Below are 21,445 nucleotides of genomic sequence, written 5' to 3'. Positions count from 1 at the left end.
ACCAATGGCATTTTTCACAGAACTAGAACAAATAATTTCATGATTTGTAGGGAAACACAAAAGACCCTGAATAGCCAAAGCAATCTTGAGAAAGAAAAACGGAGCTGGAGGTATCAGGCTCCCTGACTTTAGACTATACTACAAAGCTACAGTAATCAAGACAGTATGGTACTGGCACAAAAACAGAAATATAGATCAATGGAACTATATAAATATAGTTTTAAATATATCTAACTATCTAAATAGTTAACTATTTAGATAGTAAACTATATTAACTATCTAAACATAGATCAATGGATAGAAAGCCCAGAGATAAACCCATGCACATATGTTCACCTTATCTTTGATAAAGGAGGCAAGAGAATACAATGGAGAAAAGACAGGCTCTTCAATAAATGGTGCTGGGAAAACTGGACAGCTACATGTAAAAGAATGAAATTAGAACACTCCCTAACATCATACACAAAAATAAACTAAAAATGGATTAAAGACCTAAATGTAAGGGCAGACACTATAAAACTCTTAGGCGAAAACATAGGAAGAATACTCTATGGCATAAATCACAGGAAGATCCTTTTTGACCCACCTCCTAGAGAAAGGGAAATAAAATTAAAAATGAACAAATGGGACTTAATGAAACTAAAAAGCTTTTGCACAGCAAAGGAAACCATAAACAAGATGAAAGGACAACCTTTAGAATGAGAGAAAATATTTGCAAACGAAACAACTGACAAAGGATTAATCTCCAAAATATACAAGCAGCTCATGCAGCTCAGTATCAAAAAAACAAACAACACAATCCAAAAATTGGCAGAAGACCTAAATAGATATTTCTCCAAAGAAGGTTCACAGATTGCCAAGAAATACATGAAAGGATGCTCAACATCACTAATCATAGAGAAATGCAAATCAAAACTACAATGAGGTATCACCTCACACCAGTCAGAATGGCAAACATCAAAAAGTTTACAAACAATAAATGCTGGAGAGGGTGTGGAGGAGAGGGAACCCTCTTGCACTGTTGGTGGGAATGTTAGTTGATACAGCCACTATGGAGAACAGTATGGAGGTTCTTTAAAAATCTAAAAGTAGAACTATCATATGACCCAGCAATCCCACTACTAGGCATATACCCTGAGAAAACCATAATTCAGAAAGAGACATGTACCACAATGTCCACTGCAGAACTATTTACAATAGCCAGGACATGGAAGCAACCTAAGTTTCCATTGACAGATGAATGGATAAAGAAGATGTGGCACATATATACAATGGAATATTACTCAGCCATGAAAAGAAACAAAATTCAGTTATTTGTAGTGAGGTAGGTGGACCTAGAGTCTGTTATACAGAGTGAACTAAGTCAGAAAGAGAAAAACAAATAATGTATGTTAACACATATATGTGGAATCTGAAAAAAAAAAGTTTCTGAAGAACCTAGGGGCAGGACAGGAAAAAAGACACAGATGCAGAGAATGGAGTTGAGGTCACGGGGAGGGGGAAGGGTAAGTTGGGACGAAGTGAGAGAGTGACATGGACATATATACACCATCAAATGTAAAATAGATAGCTAGTGGGAAGCAGCTGTATAGCACAGGGAGACCAGCTCAGTGCTTGTGACCATCTAGAGGGATGGGATAGGGAGGATCGGAAGGAGACGCAAGAGGGAGGGGATATGGGGATATATGTATACATATAGCTGATTCCCTTTGTTACGAAGCAGAAACTGAAACAGCAATGTAAAGCAATTATACTCCAATAAAGATGTTAAAAAAAAAAACACACAAAATATAACCCAATAGAAAAATGGCCAAAGGACCTGAATGGGCAATTGACTCAAAAAGAAACCTGAGGAGCAAAAAAATGCAGGAGAAGATGCAAAATCTTTTTATAATAAGGGAAATGCAAATTGAAACAAAAAGATATACCATTATACACTGAATAACTTAATAAAAATGTAAAAGTGTAACAAAACCAACGTTTAGTGCAATTTGAACTTGTAGCACTGCTGGAGGTATGTAAATTGGTAAATATCTATGAAAATAGGTTTGAGATTATCTAGTAAATTTCAGTGTATGTTTTCTTATATTGCAGCAATTCTACTCCTGGATACAAATCCTACAGAAATACATGCACAAGTACAAGAGAATGTATCCAAGATATATGTCTAAGAATATTCATAATATCATTGCTTATGATAGCCTAAAAGCAGAAACAGACCACAGCAAGTTGTGACACATTTATACATAAAAAATGATACAGCAATATAAATGACTAAACAACTTCATGTAACAACAAGAATTCATAACACAAACACAATGAGGAATATAAAAAGCAAGAAGAAAGAATATATGCTATATTGTGTCCATTGATAAATTGAAATATCAGAAAAACAAGTACTTAATGATGCACACTTAGGTGATAAAATGATACTAAAATGTAAACAAATTAATATCATAAAATTCAGACTAACAGTGATACTACTGAGAAGGGAAGTCAGGGATGTCAACAAAAAGTATAATGGGGGTTTTAAGATGCTTGATATGTTCTTCTTCTTTACCATAGTAGTGGGTGTTTCCTTTACAATAATTCACTAAACTATCCTTGTGCTTTATGTAGTTTTCTATATGTTTGCTATGTTTCACTATAAAACAATTAAAAACACATTAAGATAGTTTCAACTTCTCTAGCATAAATTTACCAAGAGGTTTTTATTGCTCATTAGAATAACTCTAAATTTCAATTTGTATAAACTTTTCTGCATCCTACACCTCAGCACTGGAAAGAAACATCTACTGAAGACCTTACTTTCAATGCAGCCAACTTTATACAGTTACAAATTTATAGCTATGAACTCTGTATGCACACTCAATTAACTTAGGTTTTTCCCTACCCAAAATATATAAAAATGGCAAATCAGAACTGTAGAAAACTCATTTCTCCAGGGTTTTTACATTTCTCCTTAAGAAAGTTATTGGCCCAGTATTTCATGAAACATCCTTTATTGGCACTCTACTTCTTACATGTGATGTGTAGTATAAAACAAGAGTCCATTTCCCGCAAACCATATTTTTTCTACTTATTATATGACATAGATGCTGAAATACTGTAATGCCACACTTTATAGTAAACTTTCCCTCTTAATATAAAATTTATCAAAGCTCTTATTCTGATTTTGTGCATGTTACAAGCTAAAAACCAAGTAGCTAGGCATTGCATAAATATTAAATTCACTACTTTATAAAAATTAGTATTATAATGAATGGAAGATTATGCTAGTTCCCTAGGCAATGATCGGTTTAATTTTTTCCCTTTATTCTAAGGCACAGATAGAATTTATTGATTAATACTTCAGATAAGTATGTAAGGTCATCTAAATGCCTAATTCCTCCCCCTCTTCTTCTCTCTCAAACTACAATATAGACTTTAATGCATATCATGATTGTATTGCATGGAGAACAATCAAACAAAGACATATTACTATAGGAAAAAGCAAATTTATCAATGTGTCTGGTCTTACTTTGCGAACACCTCGGCCAAGCTCTTCTCCATAGTTGGTTCCAAGAATTTCAAAGTGGACATTGGGATTGCCTCCATTTTCTCCAAATTCTAGCTCTCCAGTCAACCCACTAACTCCACCCTAAAGGAGAGAAAAGATACTGACGTAAGATTTTTGAAGATGTAAAATAATAATAATAGGAAGTTCTAGGAACACAATTTTCATCCATAAAATAAATACTTTTTCAAGCATGCAATTATTAACAGGATATTTTTAATAGATACACAGCATTAACAGGAGTACAATTGAAAGTAGCCTTGAGCATCACTTAATCCAATCCCATCCACTCTACAGAAAATGAAATTTTGACGCAAAGAAGCAAATTGTACTCAAAATGCCATGTATGAGTTGAGACTAAATTCCAGGCTAGGATTTTTGCCTACATATGTTGTGACATGCATGGATCCATTAGTCAAAAAACAAGATACTTCCAGAGAGCATAGAATGTACTCTGGAAACAAGTTTTGACAATACTCTTTCTCCAGCACAATTCCCTTCTAATTTAATCTAAAATTATGTCTGGAAATCTTAAAAGCCATAGTTTTTAACTTACTGGAGATTTGTTTTTCCTCCTTTAAATATCTTTTTCAAATTAAAAAATCTAAATTAGTCTTGAAGTCTGTTTTTGCTCTTAAAAGGTAGTTCTAGCTGTTGTGATTCCTTGGGAATTTCCAAGCTTCACCTTTCATTCAACATGATAGATGTTAATTTCCCCAACAGATGTCAATACAGGTAATACTTCTCTCTTTCTTGTTTACCATTCTTTTCTCAGTTTAGTTTATCAGCCTTCACATTATTTAGGATTTTACAAGTGAAAATAACATTGTGAGTCACACTCTACTAAAGTATTTCTAACTTAGAATTTTGGCATGATAATCACATATATTTAGACAAATTACCTCAGTTTGTAAATTGCTTCAATTATCACCCCTGTGATGTTGATACTTAAATATATCTCATTTGCCATAACCTGTAACTCAACCTCTAGTCTTTTTTGGCAGGTATTATGCTGTCTGCTGTATCTCCTACTTCATCTGTGTCTTATAGCCCATCACATGACACTAAGTTCATAACAGCCATTCAAACAAATTATTCCTTATTCATTAATGTCAATATTTAATCGATTTCATTTTGGCAACAGTAATAATCAACAAAACTGATCTTCCACTGTTATTTTCTAATAAGATAGCTTCTCTTTTATTATCCAGTTTTATTAATAAAAATATATTGAATTTGAAATATCTGTGCTGTTCTCATATGTGATTAAACAGTCAATAGCATGGATTTTTTGTTTCTGTTTTTTTGTTTGTTTTTTTGTTTTTTTTTTTTTTGCGGTACGTGGGCCTCTCACTGTTGTGGCCTCTCCTGTTGCGGAGCACAGGCTCCGGACACGCAGGCTCAGCAGCCATGGCTCACGGGCTAGCCACTTCGCGGCATGTGGGATCTTCCCGGACCGGGGCACGAACCCGTATCCCCTGCATCGGCAGACGGACTCTCAACCACTGCGCCACCAGGGAAGCCCAATAGCATGGATTTTGAAGTCAGACTTCCTGGATTTGACCAATGGCATCAGAATCTACTAGCTGTACAAACCTGGGTAAGTCATTTAATTTCTCTATGCCCCAATTTTACGTCTGTTAAATGGCAAAAATAATAGTATCTACCCCAGAAGATAATTATGTCTTATAATACAAGTAAATATAGAAGAGTGTTTGATAAATTATGAGAGCTTAATTACTATCACCATCATCATCATCATCTCCATGATTATTTCATTCTTTAATTTTGGAAGGTTTCTAGTTCGAGAAATTATAGGCATGCTCCTCGGTTTTGGGGGCTTTTTTTAACTAAAGTTTACAATGGTTGCCAAATTTCATTATATGCTTGAATATTTACAGGCTTTGGAAAATGTTTTTGTAAATTTGACTCAATTATATTTCATTGGTTAGTATTTGGGGAGAAAAAGAGTTATTAAAGCAGCTGGTTTAGGATCTATTCCCCCATTTTCTGATATGTATGTATGTGTGTGTGTGTGGTGGAGGGAGCAGCCTAGAGGGAGAAAAAAAAAGGAGGTAAATGAGTCTAATGCCCTTGTCAACTGGAATCCCAGGTAAAGAGATTAGTAATGTTTACTAGGAAGAAGAGTCTTATCTATAAAAGCCCTTAGCAGTTTGTCCCAGCCTAAAGAATTATTATTATTAGTTGTTAACTGGAGTAGTAAACAAACTCCAAATCTATGGATTAATAGTTTATGGCTCCCTGGAAAATGTCCTAAAGCTTTACACTTTCTAGGGCAAAAATGGAGATATTTCATAATGTAAATGCTCTCTCTGTTTTGTAGGTAAGCCTACAAAATCTTTTTTGGAGACAGAATGTGCATGTATGTCCAATGTGGGAAGAAAGGGCTTGGGGGGCGGGGGAGCATACAGAATTTCCAATAATCTCTTTCTCCTTTGTGCTTCTTAATTGCCTGTGTCTGATATGGGTGAACTATCCCATTCTTGTACTTGACTCTGATCCTGAATGTTCACTCAGTACTAATATCTCAAGGAACCCAATTTTCACTTAAGATTTTAAAGACTGGGTTAAGTCCAGTGGATCTTATTAACATAAATATGTCTAAATGGCAAGTTCTGTAGGAGTTTGACAAATATAGCTTAAATTACTACACATAGTTCAAACTACTGGTATTAAGAAATCCTTTTAGAAGCACTTTTCTTGTCCTCAAAATCACACATCTACCTCAGTAATATCTCCAATTATATCAGAATCTTACATTTCTGACTTAGTACTTTATTTCTAGGAAAAAGAGGAAAGATATTGTGTATCAATATGATTGCTACATTGCAAAAATGCTACACTTCTGAAAATTTTAAACTTTAACCACTAGACTGCCTGGCACTGTATTATTATTATTGTTCCCCATCGATACTCATATGGCCACCCTGGGCCAGTGTCTTTTCATGGCTCATATCTGGTACCGAGCAACGCAGTCCACTTAATCCACATTGCACATGGTAAAAAAACCCATAAATCAGGGAACCTACATTTAGCTTACTGTGGCTCCACTTATCTTTTTCACCTTTTTGACTTCATAATTTATCTTCTTTATGCTGTATTCTTTTTCTCTTTTTTCAAGGTGTTAGTACTATTTCTTATTTTTTAACATCTTTACTGGAGTATACTTGCTTTACAATGGTGTGTTAGTTTCTGCTTTATAACAAAGTGAATCAGCTATATATATACATATATCCCCATATCGCCTCCCTCTTGCACCTCCCTCCCATCCTCCCTATCCCACCCCTCTAGGTGGTCGCAAAGCACCGAGCTGATCTCCCTGTGCTATGCAGCTGCTTCCCACTACCTATTTACATTTGGTGATGTATACATGTCCATGCCACTCTCTCAGCAGTGTGAGGTGATACCTCATTGTAGTTTTCATTTGTATTTCTATAATGACTAGTGATGTTGAGCATCCTTTCATGTGTTTGTTGGCAATCTGTATGTCGTCTTTGGAGAAATGACACTTTCGGTCTTCTGCCCATTTTTGGACGGGGTTGTTTGTTTTTTTGATATTGAGCTGCATGAGCTGCTTGTATATTTTGGAGATTAATCCTTTGTCAGTTGCTTCATTTGCAAATATTTTCTCCCATTCTGAAGGTTGCCTTTTCATCTTGTTTATGGTTTCCTGTGCTGTGCAAAAGCTTTTAAGTTTCATTAGGTCCCATTTGTTTATTTTTGGTTTAATTTCCCTTTCTCTAGGAGGTGGGTCAAAAAGGATCTTGCTGTGATTTATGTCATAGAGTGCTCTGCCTATGTTTTCCTCTAAGAGTTTTAGAGTGCCTGGCCTTACATTTAGGTCTTTAATCCATTTTGAGTTTATTTTTGTGTATGGTGTTAGGGAGTGTTCTAATTTCATTCTTTTACATGTAGCTTTCCAGCTTTCCTAGCACCACTTATTGAAGATGCTGTCTTTTCTCCATTGTATATTCTTGCCTCCTTGGTTTATTCCTAGGTATTTTATTCTTTTTGTTGCAATGGTAAATGGGAGTGTTTTCTTAATTTCTCTTTCAGATTTTTCATCATTATTGTACAGGAATACAAGAGATTTCTGTGCATTAATTCTGTATCCTGCTGCTTTACCAACTTATTGATTAACTCTAGTAGTTTCCTGATAGCATCTTTAGGATTCTCTATGTATAGTGTCATGTCATCTGCAAACAGTGACACCTTTACTTCTTCTTTTCCAATTTGGATTCCTTTTATTTCTTTTTCTTCTTTGATTGCTGTGGCTAAAACTTCCAAAGCTATGTTGAATAACAGTGGTGAGAGTGGCAATCTTGTCTTGTTCCTGATTTTAGTGGAAATGGTTGCAGTTTTTTCACCACTGAGAATGATGTCGGCTGTCGGTTTGTCATATACGGACTTTATTATGTTGAGGTAAGTTCCCTCTATGCCTACTTTCTGGAGGGTTTTTATCATAAATTGGTGTTGAATTTTTTCAAAACTTTTTCTGCATCTATTGAGATGATCATATGCTTTTTATTCTTCAATTTGTTAATATGGTGTATTACATTGATTGATTTGAGTATATTGAAGAATCCTTGCATTCCTGGGATAAAACCCACTAGATCATGGTGTATGATCATTTTAGGGTACTGTTTGATTCTGTTTGCTAGTATTTTGTTGAGGATTTTTCCATCTATGCTTATCAGTGATATTGATCTGTAGTTTTTTGTTTTTTGTGACATCTTTGTCTGGTTTGGGTATCAGGGTGCTGGTGGCCTCATACAATGAGTTTGGGAGTATTCTTCCCTCTGCTATATTTTGGCAGAAGTTGAGAAGGATAGGTGTTAGCTCTTCGATAAATGTTGATAGAATTCGCCTGTGAAGCCATCTGGTCCTGGGCTTTTGTGTGCTGCAATATTTTTAATCAGTTTCAATTTCAGGGCTTATGATTGATCTGTTTATATTTTCTATTTCTTCCTGGTTCTGCCTCGGAAGGTTCTTTTTCATTTCTAATTCTGTTGATTTGAGTCTTCTCCCTTTTTTTCTTGATGAGTCTGCCTAATGGTTTATAAATTTTATCTTCTCAAAGAACCAGCTTTTAGTTTTATTGATTTTTGCTATTTCCTTCATTTCTTTTTCATTTATTTCTGATCTGATCTTATGATTTCTTTCCTACCACTAACTTTGGGGTTTTTCTGTTCTTCTTTCTCTAACTGCTTTTGGTGTAAAGTTACGTGTTTTTTTTGTGATGTTTCTTGTTTCTTGAGGTAGGATTGTATTCCTATATACTTCCCTCTTAGAACTGCTTTTGCTGCATGCCATAGGGTTTGGGTCATCGTGCTTCCATTGTCGTTTGTTTCTAGGTAGTTTTTTATTTCCTCTTTGATTTCTTCAGTGATCTCTTGGTTATTAAGTAGTGTATTGTTTAGGCTCCATGTGTTTGTATTTTTTACAGATTTTTTCCTGTAATTGATATCGATTGTGTTACTGTCAATTTCCCGTTTTATGGCTGTTAGCCTTTGCCTTATGTATTGAGGTGGTCCTATGTTGGGTGCATAAATATTTACAACTGTTATATTTTCTTCTTGGATTGATCCCTTGATCATTCTGTAGTGTCCTTCTTTGTCTCTTGTAAGAGTCTTTATTTTAAAGTCTGCTTTGTGAGATATGAGAATTCTACTCCAGCTTTCTTTTGATTTCCATTTTCATGGAATATCTTTTTCCATCCCCTTTCAGTACGTATGTGTCCCGAGGTCTAAAGTGGGTCTCTTGTAGACAGCATATATACTTTTCTTGTTTTTGTATCCATTCAGCTAGTCTATGTCTTTGGTTTGGAGTATTTAATCCTTTTACATTTAAGGTAATCATCGATATGTTTGTTCCTATTACCATTTTCCTAATTGTTTTGGTGTGTTTTTGTAGGTCCTTTTCTTCTCTTGTGTTTCCCACTTAGAGAAGTTCCTTTAGCATTTGTTGTATAGCTGGTTTGGTGGGGCTGAATTCATTTAGCTTTTCCTTCTCTGTAAAGGTTTTAATTTCTCTGTCGATTCTGAATGAGATCCTTGCTGGGTAGAGTAATCTTGGTTGTAGGTTTTTCCCTTTCATAACTTTAAATATGTCCTGCCACTCCCCTCTGGCTTGCAGAGTTTCTGCTGAAAGGTTAGCTGTTAACCTTTCGGGGATTCCCTTGTATGTTATTTCTTGTTTTTCCCTTGCTGCTTTTAATATTTTTTCTTTGTATTTAATTTTTGATAGTTTGATTAATATGTGTCTTGGCGTGTTTCTCCTTGGATTTATCCTGTATGGGACTCTGTACGCTTCCTGTACTTGATTAACTATTTCCTTTCCCATATTAGGGAAGTTTTTAACTCTAATCTCTTCAAATATTTTCACATTCCCTTTCCTTTTCCCTTCTTCTTCTGGGTCTCCTGTAATGTGAATGTTTTTATGTTTAATGTTGTCCCAGAGTTCTCTTAGGTTGTCTTCATTTCTTTTCATTCTTTTTTCCTTATTCTGTTCTGCAGCAGCGAATTCCACCATTCTGTCTTCCAGGTCACTTATCCGTTCTTCTGCCTCAGTTATTCTGCTATTGATTCCTTCTATAGAATTTTAAATTTCATTTATTGTGTTATCATTGTTTGCTCTTTAGTTCTTCTAGTTCCTTGTTAAATGTTTCTTGTATTTTTTCTCTTCTATTTCCAAGATCATCTTTACTATCATTCCTCTGAATTCTATTTCAGGTAGATTGCCTATTTCCTCTTCATTTATTTGGTCTGCTGGGTTTTTACCTTCCCCCTTCATCTGCTGTGTGTTTCTCTGTTTTCTCATTTTGCTTTACTTACTGTGTTTGGTGTCTCCTTTCGCAGGCTGCAGGTTCGTTGTTCCCATTGTTTGTGGTGTCTGCCCCCAGTGGCTAAGGCTGGTTCAGTGGGTTGTGTAGGGTTTCTGGTGGAGGGGACTAGTGCCTGTGTTCTGGTGGATGAGGCTGGATCTTTTCTTTCTGTTGGGCAGGATCACGTCTGGTGGTGTGCTTTGGGGTGTCTGTGACCTTATTATGATTTTAGGCAGCCTCTCCACTAATGCGTGCGGTTTTGTTCCTGTTTGCTAGTTGTTTGGCACAGGGTGTCCAACACTGTAGCTTGCTGATGGTTGAGTGGAGCTGGGGCTTAGCATTGAGATGGAGATCTCTGGGAGAGCTTTTGCTGTTTGATATTATGTGGAGCCGGGAGGTCTCTGGTGGACCAATGTCCTGAACTCGGCTCTCCTACCTCAGAGGCACAGGCCTGACACCCGCTGGAGCACCAAGAGCCTGTCAGCGACACGGTTCAGAATAAAAGGGAGAAAAAAAGAAAGAAAGAAAGAAAAATAAAATAAAATAAAGTTATTAAAATAAAAAATTATTAAAAATTAAAAAATTAGAAACTAGTAAAAAAAAGAAAAAGAAAAGAAAAGAAGCATACACATACTCACAAAAAGAGAAAGAGGAAAATATATATATATATATATCGTTGCTCCCACAGTCCACCTCCTCAATTTGGGAAGATTCGTTGTCTATTCAGGTGTTCCACAGATGCAGGGCACATCAAGTTGATTGTGGAGCTTTAATCCGCTGCTCCTGAGGCTGCTGGGAGAGATTTCCCTTTCTCTTCGTTGTTCGCACAGCTCCCGGGGTTCAGCTTTGGATTTGGCCCCGCCTCTGCATGTAGGTCGCCTGCGGGCGTCTGCTCTTCGCTCAGACAGGATGGGGTTAAAGGAGCAGGTGATTCGGGGGCTCTGGCTCCCTCAGGCCGGGGGGAGGGAGGGGCACGGATGCGGGGCGAGCCTGCGGCAGCAGAGGCCAGCCTGACATTGCACCAGCCTGAGGCATGCCATGCATTCTCCAGGGGAAGTTGTCCCTGGATCACGGGACCCCGGCAGTGGCGGGCTGCACGGGCCCCCGGGAGGGGAGGTGTGGAGAGTGACTTGTGCTCGCACACAGGCTTCTTGGTGGCGGCAGCAGCGGCCTCAGCATCTCATGCCCGTCTCTGGGGTCCGCGCTGATAGCCGCGGCTCGCGCCCGTCTCTGGAGCTCCTTTAAGCGGCGCTCTGAATCCCCTCTCCTCGCGCACCAGGGAGCAAAGAGGGAAGAAAAAGTCTCTTTTCTCTTCGGCAGCTCCAGACCTCAACCGGACTCCCTCCCGGCCAGCTGTGGCGCACTAGCCCCTTCAGGCTGTGTTCACGCCGCCAACCCCAGTCCTCTCTCTGGGATCCGACCGAAGCCTGAGGCTCAGCTCCCAGCCCCCGCCCGCCCCGGCGGGTGAGCAGACAAGCCTCTCGGGCTGGTGAGTGCTGGTCGGCACCGATCCTCTGTGGGAATCTCTCTCTGGTCTGCCCTCCGCACCATTACTGTGCTCTCCTCCACGGCTCCGAAGCTTCCCCCTCCACCACTGGCAGTGTCCACAATCCCCTCTCCTCGCGCACCAGGGAGCAAAGAGGGAAGAAAAAGTCTCTTGTCTCTTCGGCAGCTCCAGACGTCAACTGGACTCCCTCCCGGCCAGCTGTGGCGCACTAGCCCCTTCAGGCTGTGTTCACGCCGCCAACCCCAGTCCTCTCTCTGGGATCCGACCGAAGCCTGAGGCTCAGCTCCCAGCCCCCGCCCGCCCCGGCGGGTGAGCAGACAAGCCTCTCGGGCTGGTGAGTGCTGGTCGGCACCGATCCTCTGCGGGAATCTCTCTCTGGTCTGCCCTCCGCACCATTACTGTGCTCTCCTCCACGGCTCCGAAGCTTCCCCCTCCACCACTGGCAGTGTCCACCCGCGAAGGGGCTCCTAGTGTGTGGAAACCTTTCCTCCTTCACGGCTCCCTCTCACTGGTGCAGGTCCCATCCCTATTCCTTTGTCTCTGTTTTTTCCTTTTTCTTTTGCCCTACCCAGGTACGTGGGGAGTTTCTTGCTTTTTGGGAGGTCTGAGGTCTTCTACCAGCATTCAGTAGGTGTTCTGTAGGAGCTGTTCCACATGTAGATGTATTACTGATGTATTTGTGGGGAGGAAGGTGATCTCTGCATCTTACTCTTCCACTATCTTGAAGGTCTCCCCTTATGTTGTATTCTTAATGAGCTGTTAGCCTGTGTAATTAGTAAAACCTTCTCTCACGTAGATATAAACGGTGCTTGCGAGGTCAGTATTTCAAGCAAATAAACCCTTTAACTGAAGCCCCTTCTTATCTGACTCAGACTTAACCTCTTTGATATTCGCTTTCCTAAAAATATTCCCATGTGTTTGAGCTTTTTTTTTTTTTTTTCATCTATCCTCAGCTCAATATTGAAATCAGAGCCTTGGTAAAAATGTGTCCTGGCCAGGTGGTGATGAACAGTCATTATCTTTGTGCATGCATAGTTTCAGTTTTAAAAAAAATCTCTTGATACAGCTGATTCTAAACAAAATAAGCTAATGGGACATTGATAGTATGAATAACACATATAGTTTTCAAATGTCCATTAAATTGACAGTAATAATTGCCTCCAGAGTAAACCTTTTGAAAAATACCATGTAAAATTGGTTTGGATTTCATCCTATACACTCTGTATAGAAATACCAGTGGGTATCAAATATGAAAAGAAGAAGAGAAGAAAAATAAAAAGAGTAGATCAAAGGTCAGGAATAATTTACCACTGGATAATCAGTTCCTGAAAAGGCAGAAGTTTGATGTTCCTTTATGGATAGGATAAGTTGGAAAAAAAGAAGAAAGAAAATTTCCTAAGTATTTGTTTCACTCTCTTTATGAGGCGGAAGGACTTATCCCTATATTTGAAACTGCAAAGTAACTGAGAGATACTTCTGGAAGATCATATGTAACATCAAATATTAATGACACTTGTCTAATTTCCTTATACATATTCCTAGGTTCCTTGCAACCTGCAAACATGCTTGGTAACTAAGGATACCCTGTTAAATAAACATAAGCCCAGCAACACCGTGAACACACTGGGAGATGCCAGACTCAGCAGTGTGCCCTGATGCCCCCCATGTTTCGTAAGTTAATTTCAGTGAGAAAAATCCCTGAGAGAAAGAAGATACTACATTTTATACCCAGAAAAGAAATATAATGCGTAGATAAATACTAGAATACACTATGCCAAAAAATAAAAAGGAATAAAAATATAAAACTTAATTTGCGTAAAATGTTTAGGAAAACTTGAGTTGCCATGTAACATTTATATATGTGTGTATGTGCATACAGATACATGTATACATATTTACAAATATACATATATACTCAAATATTCATTCATAATAGAAACTTGAAGCAAACTGAGCAGGAAATAAGAAACTACTAACATTTTGGTCATGCTGTCTACATCTCAGAGAATAAGAAACTGAGGCCCAGACAACTAGTTATTTGAGGAACCTGAATTGAAGCCTCCTTCTTGTGCCTCATACATTTTCCTCTAGACGATGTAAGCTGCGTGTCCGATATAACATATGCATATCACGGTGATTGCTCAAAAAATGTATGTTGAACTAAATTAAATTAAAATTGACACCATTTTACCCACTTTATGATTCAAATGCCCTGAATTTGAGGATACACTGAAGGGTCCACAAGAAGACTATTCCAAGGGCGTTGACTGTATTTTCAAAGCTCTTGTGGCAAAAAGTTTATTTGCACATATTTTTGTCAAAAGGCGATCTTATATTCCAAGTCAATACTGTTTCTAGTAAGTCACATTATGTTTTCCTAAATGTTCTCTCTGTCCTTCAGGTTTATAATTCTAAATGGTACATAGTGCTTAACAAGAAAAGCAAAGTAATATATTTACATTACTCTAAGTATACAATTTTTTTTAAAAAATCAACAAGGGGAGATCAATCAAGACAAAGGAATAAGAAGATATAGAAGTCACTTCCCCCCACAAACACATCAAAAATACATTTTTGATGTGGGACTATTCTCACTGAAAACTAACTGGAAAATGGTAGAAAGACTCCGATACAACCAAGGCTGTAAGAAAGATTTCACATGTAATTGGGCAGGAAGAGCAGAGAAATTATCAGGTTAGGACCTGTGTCCGTGGGAGGGGACTCAGAGGCAAAGGGAGGTTACATGGGCAGACATCCTCCCTGGGGCATGGGCAGTTCAAGTCACATATTGGGCTCCACAGGCCTGAGGTCTGACAAAGGGCAGACAAGCCCCCTTGGCTGGCTGGAGGGCTACTGAGACTGACAGGGTGGCTGCGGGAAGCCTGAACTCAGCTCGTGAAGAGTGTGCATCCTCTGGCTCGCTCCTGAGGCAGCGTGCAGAGGGCAGAGGGAGACTGCGCTAGTGGCTGCCGGGTTGTCTGCGACCAACCTAGCATCTGCCCCAGCCTGAGCCTCTCGATTGTTCCAGCCTTGCTTATTTCATGTCACAGCTCTGCACTGGAAATAGGGCTGCCAAGACTGAGGAAAGTGGTAGACCTTGGAGCACAGAGGTGACTCAGACCTGGGGCAGCATCTGGGCAGGGAGGGGGCAGCCATTGCTGGCACTACACAGGCAGCACATCAGAGACAGCCTGGACCTCTGTCTACAGCCAACCATCTGCAGCCCATGCCCCATCATGAGCTGAGAGCCCACATGGGCCCCTACTGCTCCAGCACTGCTCTCCTCTGTGGCAGGGGTGCCGGAGCTGAGAGAGGGGAGAGCACATACTTGAAGGGAATGGAGCCACCTTGTACCCAAACTTCAGGGCTTCTGTTCCAGCAACTTTGGATCTGACCCCATCCCCAATCAGTAGGCAATAGTCACTGGCAGCTGACAGCTACCAGCACACCATGAGGAAAAATGTGACTTGCATTCATGTCAAATCCAGCTCTCCCACCAAAGGCACTGGGCACACACAGACTATACATGGATGCTCCCATGTAAGGACACTCCTTGAAGACCACAATAGGTAACCGTTTCCCCAAAATTCATAGAGACAGAGAAAGTTAAGCAAATGAGAAGACAGAGGAATTGGCCTCAATTGAAAGAGCAAGAGAAAACCCCTCAAAAATACATAATAAAACAGAAATAAACAATTTACCAGATAAAGTATTTAAAGCATTAATGACAAGAATGCTAACTGAATTAGGGAAAAGAGTGGAAGACCAGAGAATTTTAACAAGGAACTAGAAAATATAAAAAAGAACCAATCCGAACTGAAAAATAAAATAACTGAAATGAAAAACACACTAAAAGGAATGAATACAAGACTAAGTAATACAGAAGAAAGCATAAGTAATCTGGAAGATAGATAATGGAAATCACTTGATCAGAACAGCGAAAAGAAAAACAAATTTAAAAATTAGAATAGTTTAAGAGATCTCTGAGATAACATTGAGTGTACCAGCATTTGCATTATAGGGGTCCCAGGAGGAGAAGAGAAAGAGAAGGGGGTTGAAAATGTATTTGATGAAACTATGGCTGAAAACTTCCCGAACCTGAAGAAAGAAACAGATACCCAGGTACCAGAAGAACAGAGGGTACTGAATAAGATGTATCCAAACAGACGCATACCAAGACATACCGTCATTAAAATGGCAAAACTTAAACAGAGAATTTTAAAGACAGAAAGAGAAAAACAAAGAGTCATATACAATGGAGCCCCCATACAGCTATCAGCTGATTTTTCTACAGAAATGTTGCAGGCCAGAAGGGAGTGGCATGATATATTTAAAGTGCTGGAGGGAGACCTTCAAGGTGGCAGAGGAGTAAGACGCGGAGATCACCTTCCTCTCCACAAATACATCAGAAATGCATCTACATGTGGAACTGCTCCTACAGGGCACCTACTGAACGCTGGCAGAAGACCTCAGACCTCCCAAAAGGCAAGAAACTCCCCACGTGCCTGGGTAGGCAAAAGAAAAAAGAAAAAACAGAGACAGGGACCTGCACCAGTGGGAGGGAGCTGTGAAGGAGGAAAGGTTTCCACACACTAGGAGCCCCTTCGCGGGCAGAGACTGTGGGTGGTGGAGGGGGAAGCTTCGGAGTTGTGGAGGAGAGCGCAGCCACGGGGGTGCGGAGGGCAGAGCGGAGAGATTCCCGCACAGAGGATCAGTGCCGACCAGCTCTCACCAGCCCGAGAGGCTTGTCTGCTCACCCGCCGGGCGGGCGGGGCTGGGAGCTGAGGCTCGGGCTTCGGAGGTCGGATCGCAGGGAGAGGACTGGGGTTGGCGGCGTGAACACAGCCTGAAGGGGCTAGTGCGCCACGGCTGGCCGGGAGGGAGTCCGGGAGAAGTCTGGAGCTGCCGAAGAGGCAAGAGACTTTTTCTTACCTCTTTGTTTACTGGTGCACGAGGAGAGGGGTTTAAGGGCGCCGCTTAAAGGAGCTCCAGAGACGGACGCGAGCCGCGGCTATCAGCGCGGACCCCAGAGACGGGCATGGGACTGATAGTCATGACAACCCTTATCCAACAATTGGTGAATACCCATTTGTTCACCATTCATTTCTTTGTTAGATATTTATTTAGCCCCTTCTACTATTAGTCAGTCTTGTAGGAGAATGGGCTATGTGATTGAGTAAAATCAAGATCCCTGGCCCAAGAAACTTAAGTTCCAGTAGAAGGAACTTACTTTTTCTTTCCAATTTCATGTGGAACAATTAAACAGATTGAAGTTGTAGAACCTAGCTGGCCAATTTAAAGATAGAAAAATAAAACAGAAACATGAAATGTCATACCCAGAACCACAGAGTTCTCCACCCAGATCTTCTTATGTCTGTCTTACCTCTGGCCACTGCCCAGCACAAGCAGAGAGTCAGAAGTACCTGGGAGTTCATAGCCTTCTCGGGCGGCTCTTACCAGTGACAGACAGGGATGACAGTGTGAAAATCCAGCTCCTTTGCCTTGAGTGAGGACAAACTGAGGAGCAGTATGCTCCAGAGCTCCCTGTGGGATCAGGCTGAGATGGGGACTCACTTGACATCTCACCCTTGCTTGATTTCATCCCGTCCCTCTCCTACTTCTCCCTCTCATTCTCTCCTGGGAGCATGTCCTTAATAAATAACACATGCATGAATCCTCATTCTAAACATTGCGTTTGGGAAAGCTAACCTAAGACATAGCATTAGTAAATGGTGGAGCCAGAGTTTCTGTATCTGATTTCTGTATCAAAATTTCATACAGTCTCCATACAGAGTGAAGTAAGTCAGAAAGAGAAAAACAAATACCGTATGCTAACACACATATATGGAATCTATAAAAAAAGGTCATGAAGAACCTAGGGGCAGGACGGGAATAAAGACGCAGACCTACTAGTGAATGGACTTGAGGACAGGGGGAGGGGGAAGGGTAAGCTGGGACGAAGTGAGAGAGTGGCATGGACATATATACACTACCAAACGTAAAATAGATAGCTAGGGGGAAGCAGCTGCATCGCACAGGGAGATCAGCTGGTGCTTTGTGACCACCTAGAGGGGTGGGAGAGGGAGGGTGGAAGGGAGGGAGATGCAAGAGGGAGGAGACATGGGGATGTATGTATACATATAGCTGATTCACTTTGTTTTACAGCAGAAACTAACACGACATTGTACAGTAATTTTACTCCAATAAAGATGTTAAAAAAAAAAAGAATTTCTTTCTATTGGCCCATATGCGTACACATATATGGAAGCAAAGTCAGTGCCCAAGTGCAGAGGAACTGAACACTCAAGAGCTTCAGAGCAAGTGAGCAGTTTTTCCAATCACTGTCAGAAAGTCATCTTCAGCCAAGGCACATGGTGCTTCGTCAAATATATCTTTGGTAATGGCTATGTCAGATTGTTCCCAAACACCTTCAACAAGTTGTGGGTACTTTAGGGCTGGTGTCTTACTCTTAGATAAAATAAGTTTTTTTCAGTGCTTCAGCTAACTCTTCTTTCCATTTAGGAGGGATGGCACTCATTCCTGTAGTAAGAATAGATATGTCTACAATGCCAGTCTGGGGGTTAGTAGCAGACTGCTTACAGCCTCTCTATGGAGGTCTGTATCTTTGCTTCAACTTTATTTGAATATCATACTTTAGCATGGGCTTCTGCTAAGCCATTTTAAAGATTCCAGCTTCGGAGGGTATGCAGAAACCATTCCTCCTCTACTTGAGCTTTGGTGACAGCCTGGCTGGCTTCCTGACTCAAACGAGGCATCCAGTGCCGTGACAGCGTAGTCCTTCAGCACTGCCGTATCCATGAACTCCTCTTTCACATGCTGCCTGCTCGAGCGGTACACAGCCACGAGGTGGTGAGCCAGACGCCTGCCACAGGTTTCATCCTGAGGTCAAGCATGACGGAGATGGAACTGAACCTGGGTAATAAGGTGTGAAGTCGCTGGATATTTTCAAAGGTGGTGTTTTTTAGCGTCACTCTAAGACTCAATAGAATTTGCTGCTGTCAGGATACACGTGCATGCAATGAGCTTGCAAATCACCCCAGCCATTGTGGTAAGGAGAGTTAGCTGTTCCCTGGCTTCAAGCAACACTGATCTTGTACTCTGATTCACCTTTTCAAGTATCAGTACAGCAGATGCCACTGTCACTGAGGATAAGGGCACCAGTCTGCAGGACCAGCTGCCTCCTTTTGGGGTCTTTCACATATATTGTTAGGCTGACTGCACTGAAGCCCTTCCCAGGTGCATATTGGTCCCAGGGTACCAGGTTGTAGACACATTGCAGGAGCTGGGACTTGCTGGTCCCAGGGTCACTGCACAGCAGGATGTTGATCTCAGCATGAAATCTGCCTCTTCCTGTTTGACTAAAACCCTTCCCTGTCCCCCAGAAAAGCTGAAGCAAGTTTCCCTTTTTGAAATCTTCCTGTTCTTAAGTGCTTGGACCAGAGGCCGAAGCAAGTCTCTCATGAATGTCTGGTTTTCTGGAAAGTTTCTTAAGTAATTCCACAGGCTTCTCTGAAAAAAAGTTTCTGTTTTGCTTCTTCATCCCCTTTGTGCAGACGTTTTGCATCCATTTTCTGATAATGAATGACACCGATGAGGGTTTTGTAGACAGGCTTCACATTACTCACCCTTGGGCTGATTCAATAGGAACAGCTGGATAAATGTCTGTGATATCCATTCTGTCCCCAAGATGACTCTTGTCAACAATGCCATTGTGAGCAAAAGGATGACAGCATGAGGCATCTGCCCTGCAGGCATATTTTCAGGAGACTCTTGGAGTTTGATCATCTGTCTGTCAGAGAACGTGCCGCGCAGTCTTGGGTCAGCACCACGCTGTGGGTGGTAGAGCAGCACGCCCATACCCAGGCTCAGTGCTCCGACAAGAAGCTCCGTCTCCACTAGGACAGTATGGGTGCACACCTGGCACTGGAGAAGGCCCCATGCATCTCTGCAATCCGCTGGGACACCCTGATCATCATCACGTTGATGGTGATGAGCTGACTGATGTCTTCTGGATTCAGGTTTTCATATTCTTCATCTCCAATGCATTGAATGGTCCTACTTGTATCTGATGTTCTAAGATTGAGTCAGGCAACTGTCAAAGATCTCATCGAGAGTCATATTAAAAGTCAGGATAACTTCCAGTGGGAAGCAGATGAACTGTCTATTCAGATTTTTGTCAAATGGTTTTATGTGTTCACAGTTTACATTTAAAAATGGCTTCCCAATTATATTAGTTTTTCCAAGTAACTGCATGTACGGAGGTTCAGCAATATCTACGGCAATATTTTCTTCTTCTTTAGCCAGAGAGTCAATAAAATCTCTGCAAATTTGTTTGCAGGTTTCCATATTTACATCTGTTCCTCAAATCAGAAGTTTTTGGCCTAGAAACTGCTCACCGGCCACTATATCTTCTGTTGCTGGCCCATACTGGAAATCTACTTGCAGACCGTTTTGTGCAGAACCCAGGTCAGGCCTCTGCCTCATGGGTGTGCCCCCAACACCACTGCTTGGAGTTCTCTCTATCCAAGAGCTGAGCGTGCCACATGTCGGGGGTGAACTGACAACAAAATCAAGAGGAATCACTGAAGAATGCATCGCAGGAGAGCTGGATAATAATGTGTCCTGTGCAGCAGGGCTCTGCAGGTCAGCTCCAGGCCTGGTCAGCATCATCTGCAGCTTTCCCGTAGAGGTAGGATCCTGGCCTCATCGTCTCTGACCTGGAGATGACCTGGCTTTCTCACTTTCAACAGGGTAAGTTGGCCGCCTCCAAAGCCCCCAGGGCTCCATGCTCCCAGATGCCCCAAGAAACATTTTTTAAAGGTTTAAAAAGATATAAAGTATTACAATTAAGTGGTGACAATTTTTTGAAGATGATATCAATATTTACTTGAAAAACACAAGGGACTAAACTACAAAGAAAGAAGTAGGAATCTGGAGTTTAGTAACAAAAGTTGATCAGGTCAGTCACAAAATATATCAAACACCAATAACTTCCTCATGTACCTACAATGACTAGTTTAAAAATATAGTGGAAACATATCCTATTCATGATAGTGTGTACAAACACACGCATACATGCACAGATGCGCATACTCAAAACCCTACACAATTTCGGGAGTAAATACAATGTAAACATGTATGAAGAATACTCTAAACCTTTTCTGAGGGTTATAAAGAGATAACTATATAGACAGATACCATGTCTATTCACGGAGATTAATTCTTCGTACTCCTTGCATTAGTATACATAGGCTTTGTAAAGTGTATAGAACATGCTCAGAATATAGGCATGCAGTGGTTACTTGAATGTAATTAAGAACTTTATCACTAGAATATTCACATTGTAATAAAGAGCCTGACCTCATTTGTGATGTCTGGCTGCTGACTTCTTTTTAAGCTTTGCTTTTCCTTTCTTATTGGGCTCCACATATGGACAGGCTGATTAAGAAAGCCCATCCTGGGGCTTCCCTGGTGGCGCAGTGGTTGCGCGTCCACCTGCCGATGCAGGGGAACCGGG

At 40.7% G+C, this 21,445-nt stretch overlaps 1 protein-coding gene and 1 pseudogene across 2 annotated transcripts in view; both read right to left on the bottom strand.

Annotated features, from left to right (window-relative positions):
- GRID2 (glutamate ionotropic receptor delta type subunit 2) overlaps positions 1-21,445 on the bottom strand; it is a 1,406,179-nt gene that overhangs the window by 529,564 nt on the left and 855,170 nt on the right. For both annotated transcript variants that reach the window (XM_024126697.2, XM_024126698.2), the window contains one exon: positions 3,521-3,640. In XM_024126697.2, the coding sequence (XP_023982465.1) occupies positions 3,521-3,640 (120 nt within the window). The remainder of the gene's footprint in view (positions 1-3,520; positions 3,641-21,445) is intronic.
- On the bottom strand, positions 18,220-20,715 carry LOC102996039 (DNA replication licensing factor MCM4-like; annotated as a pseudogene).

This window comes from Physeter macrocephalus, chromosome 7, assembly GCF_002837175.3.
Source record: "Physeter macrocephalus isolate SW-GA chromosome 7, ASM283717v5, whole genome shotgun sequence".
In the NCBI taxonomy this organism is placed as follows: domain Eukaryota; kingdom Metazoa; phylum Chordata; class Mammalia; order Artiodactyla; family Physeteridae; genus Physeter; species Physeter macrocephalus.
This window is presented reverse-complemented; position numbering and strand designations above follow the sequence as displayed.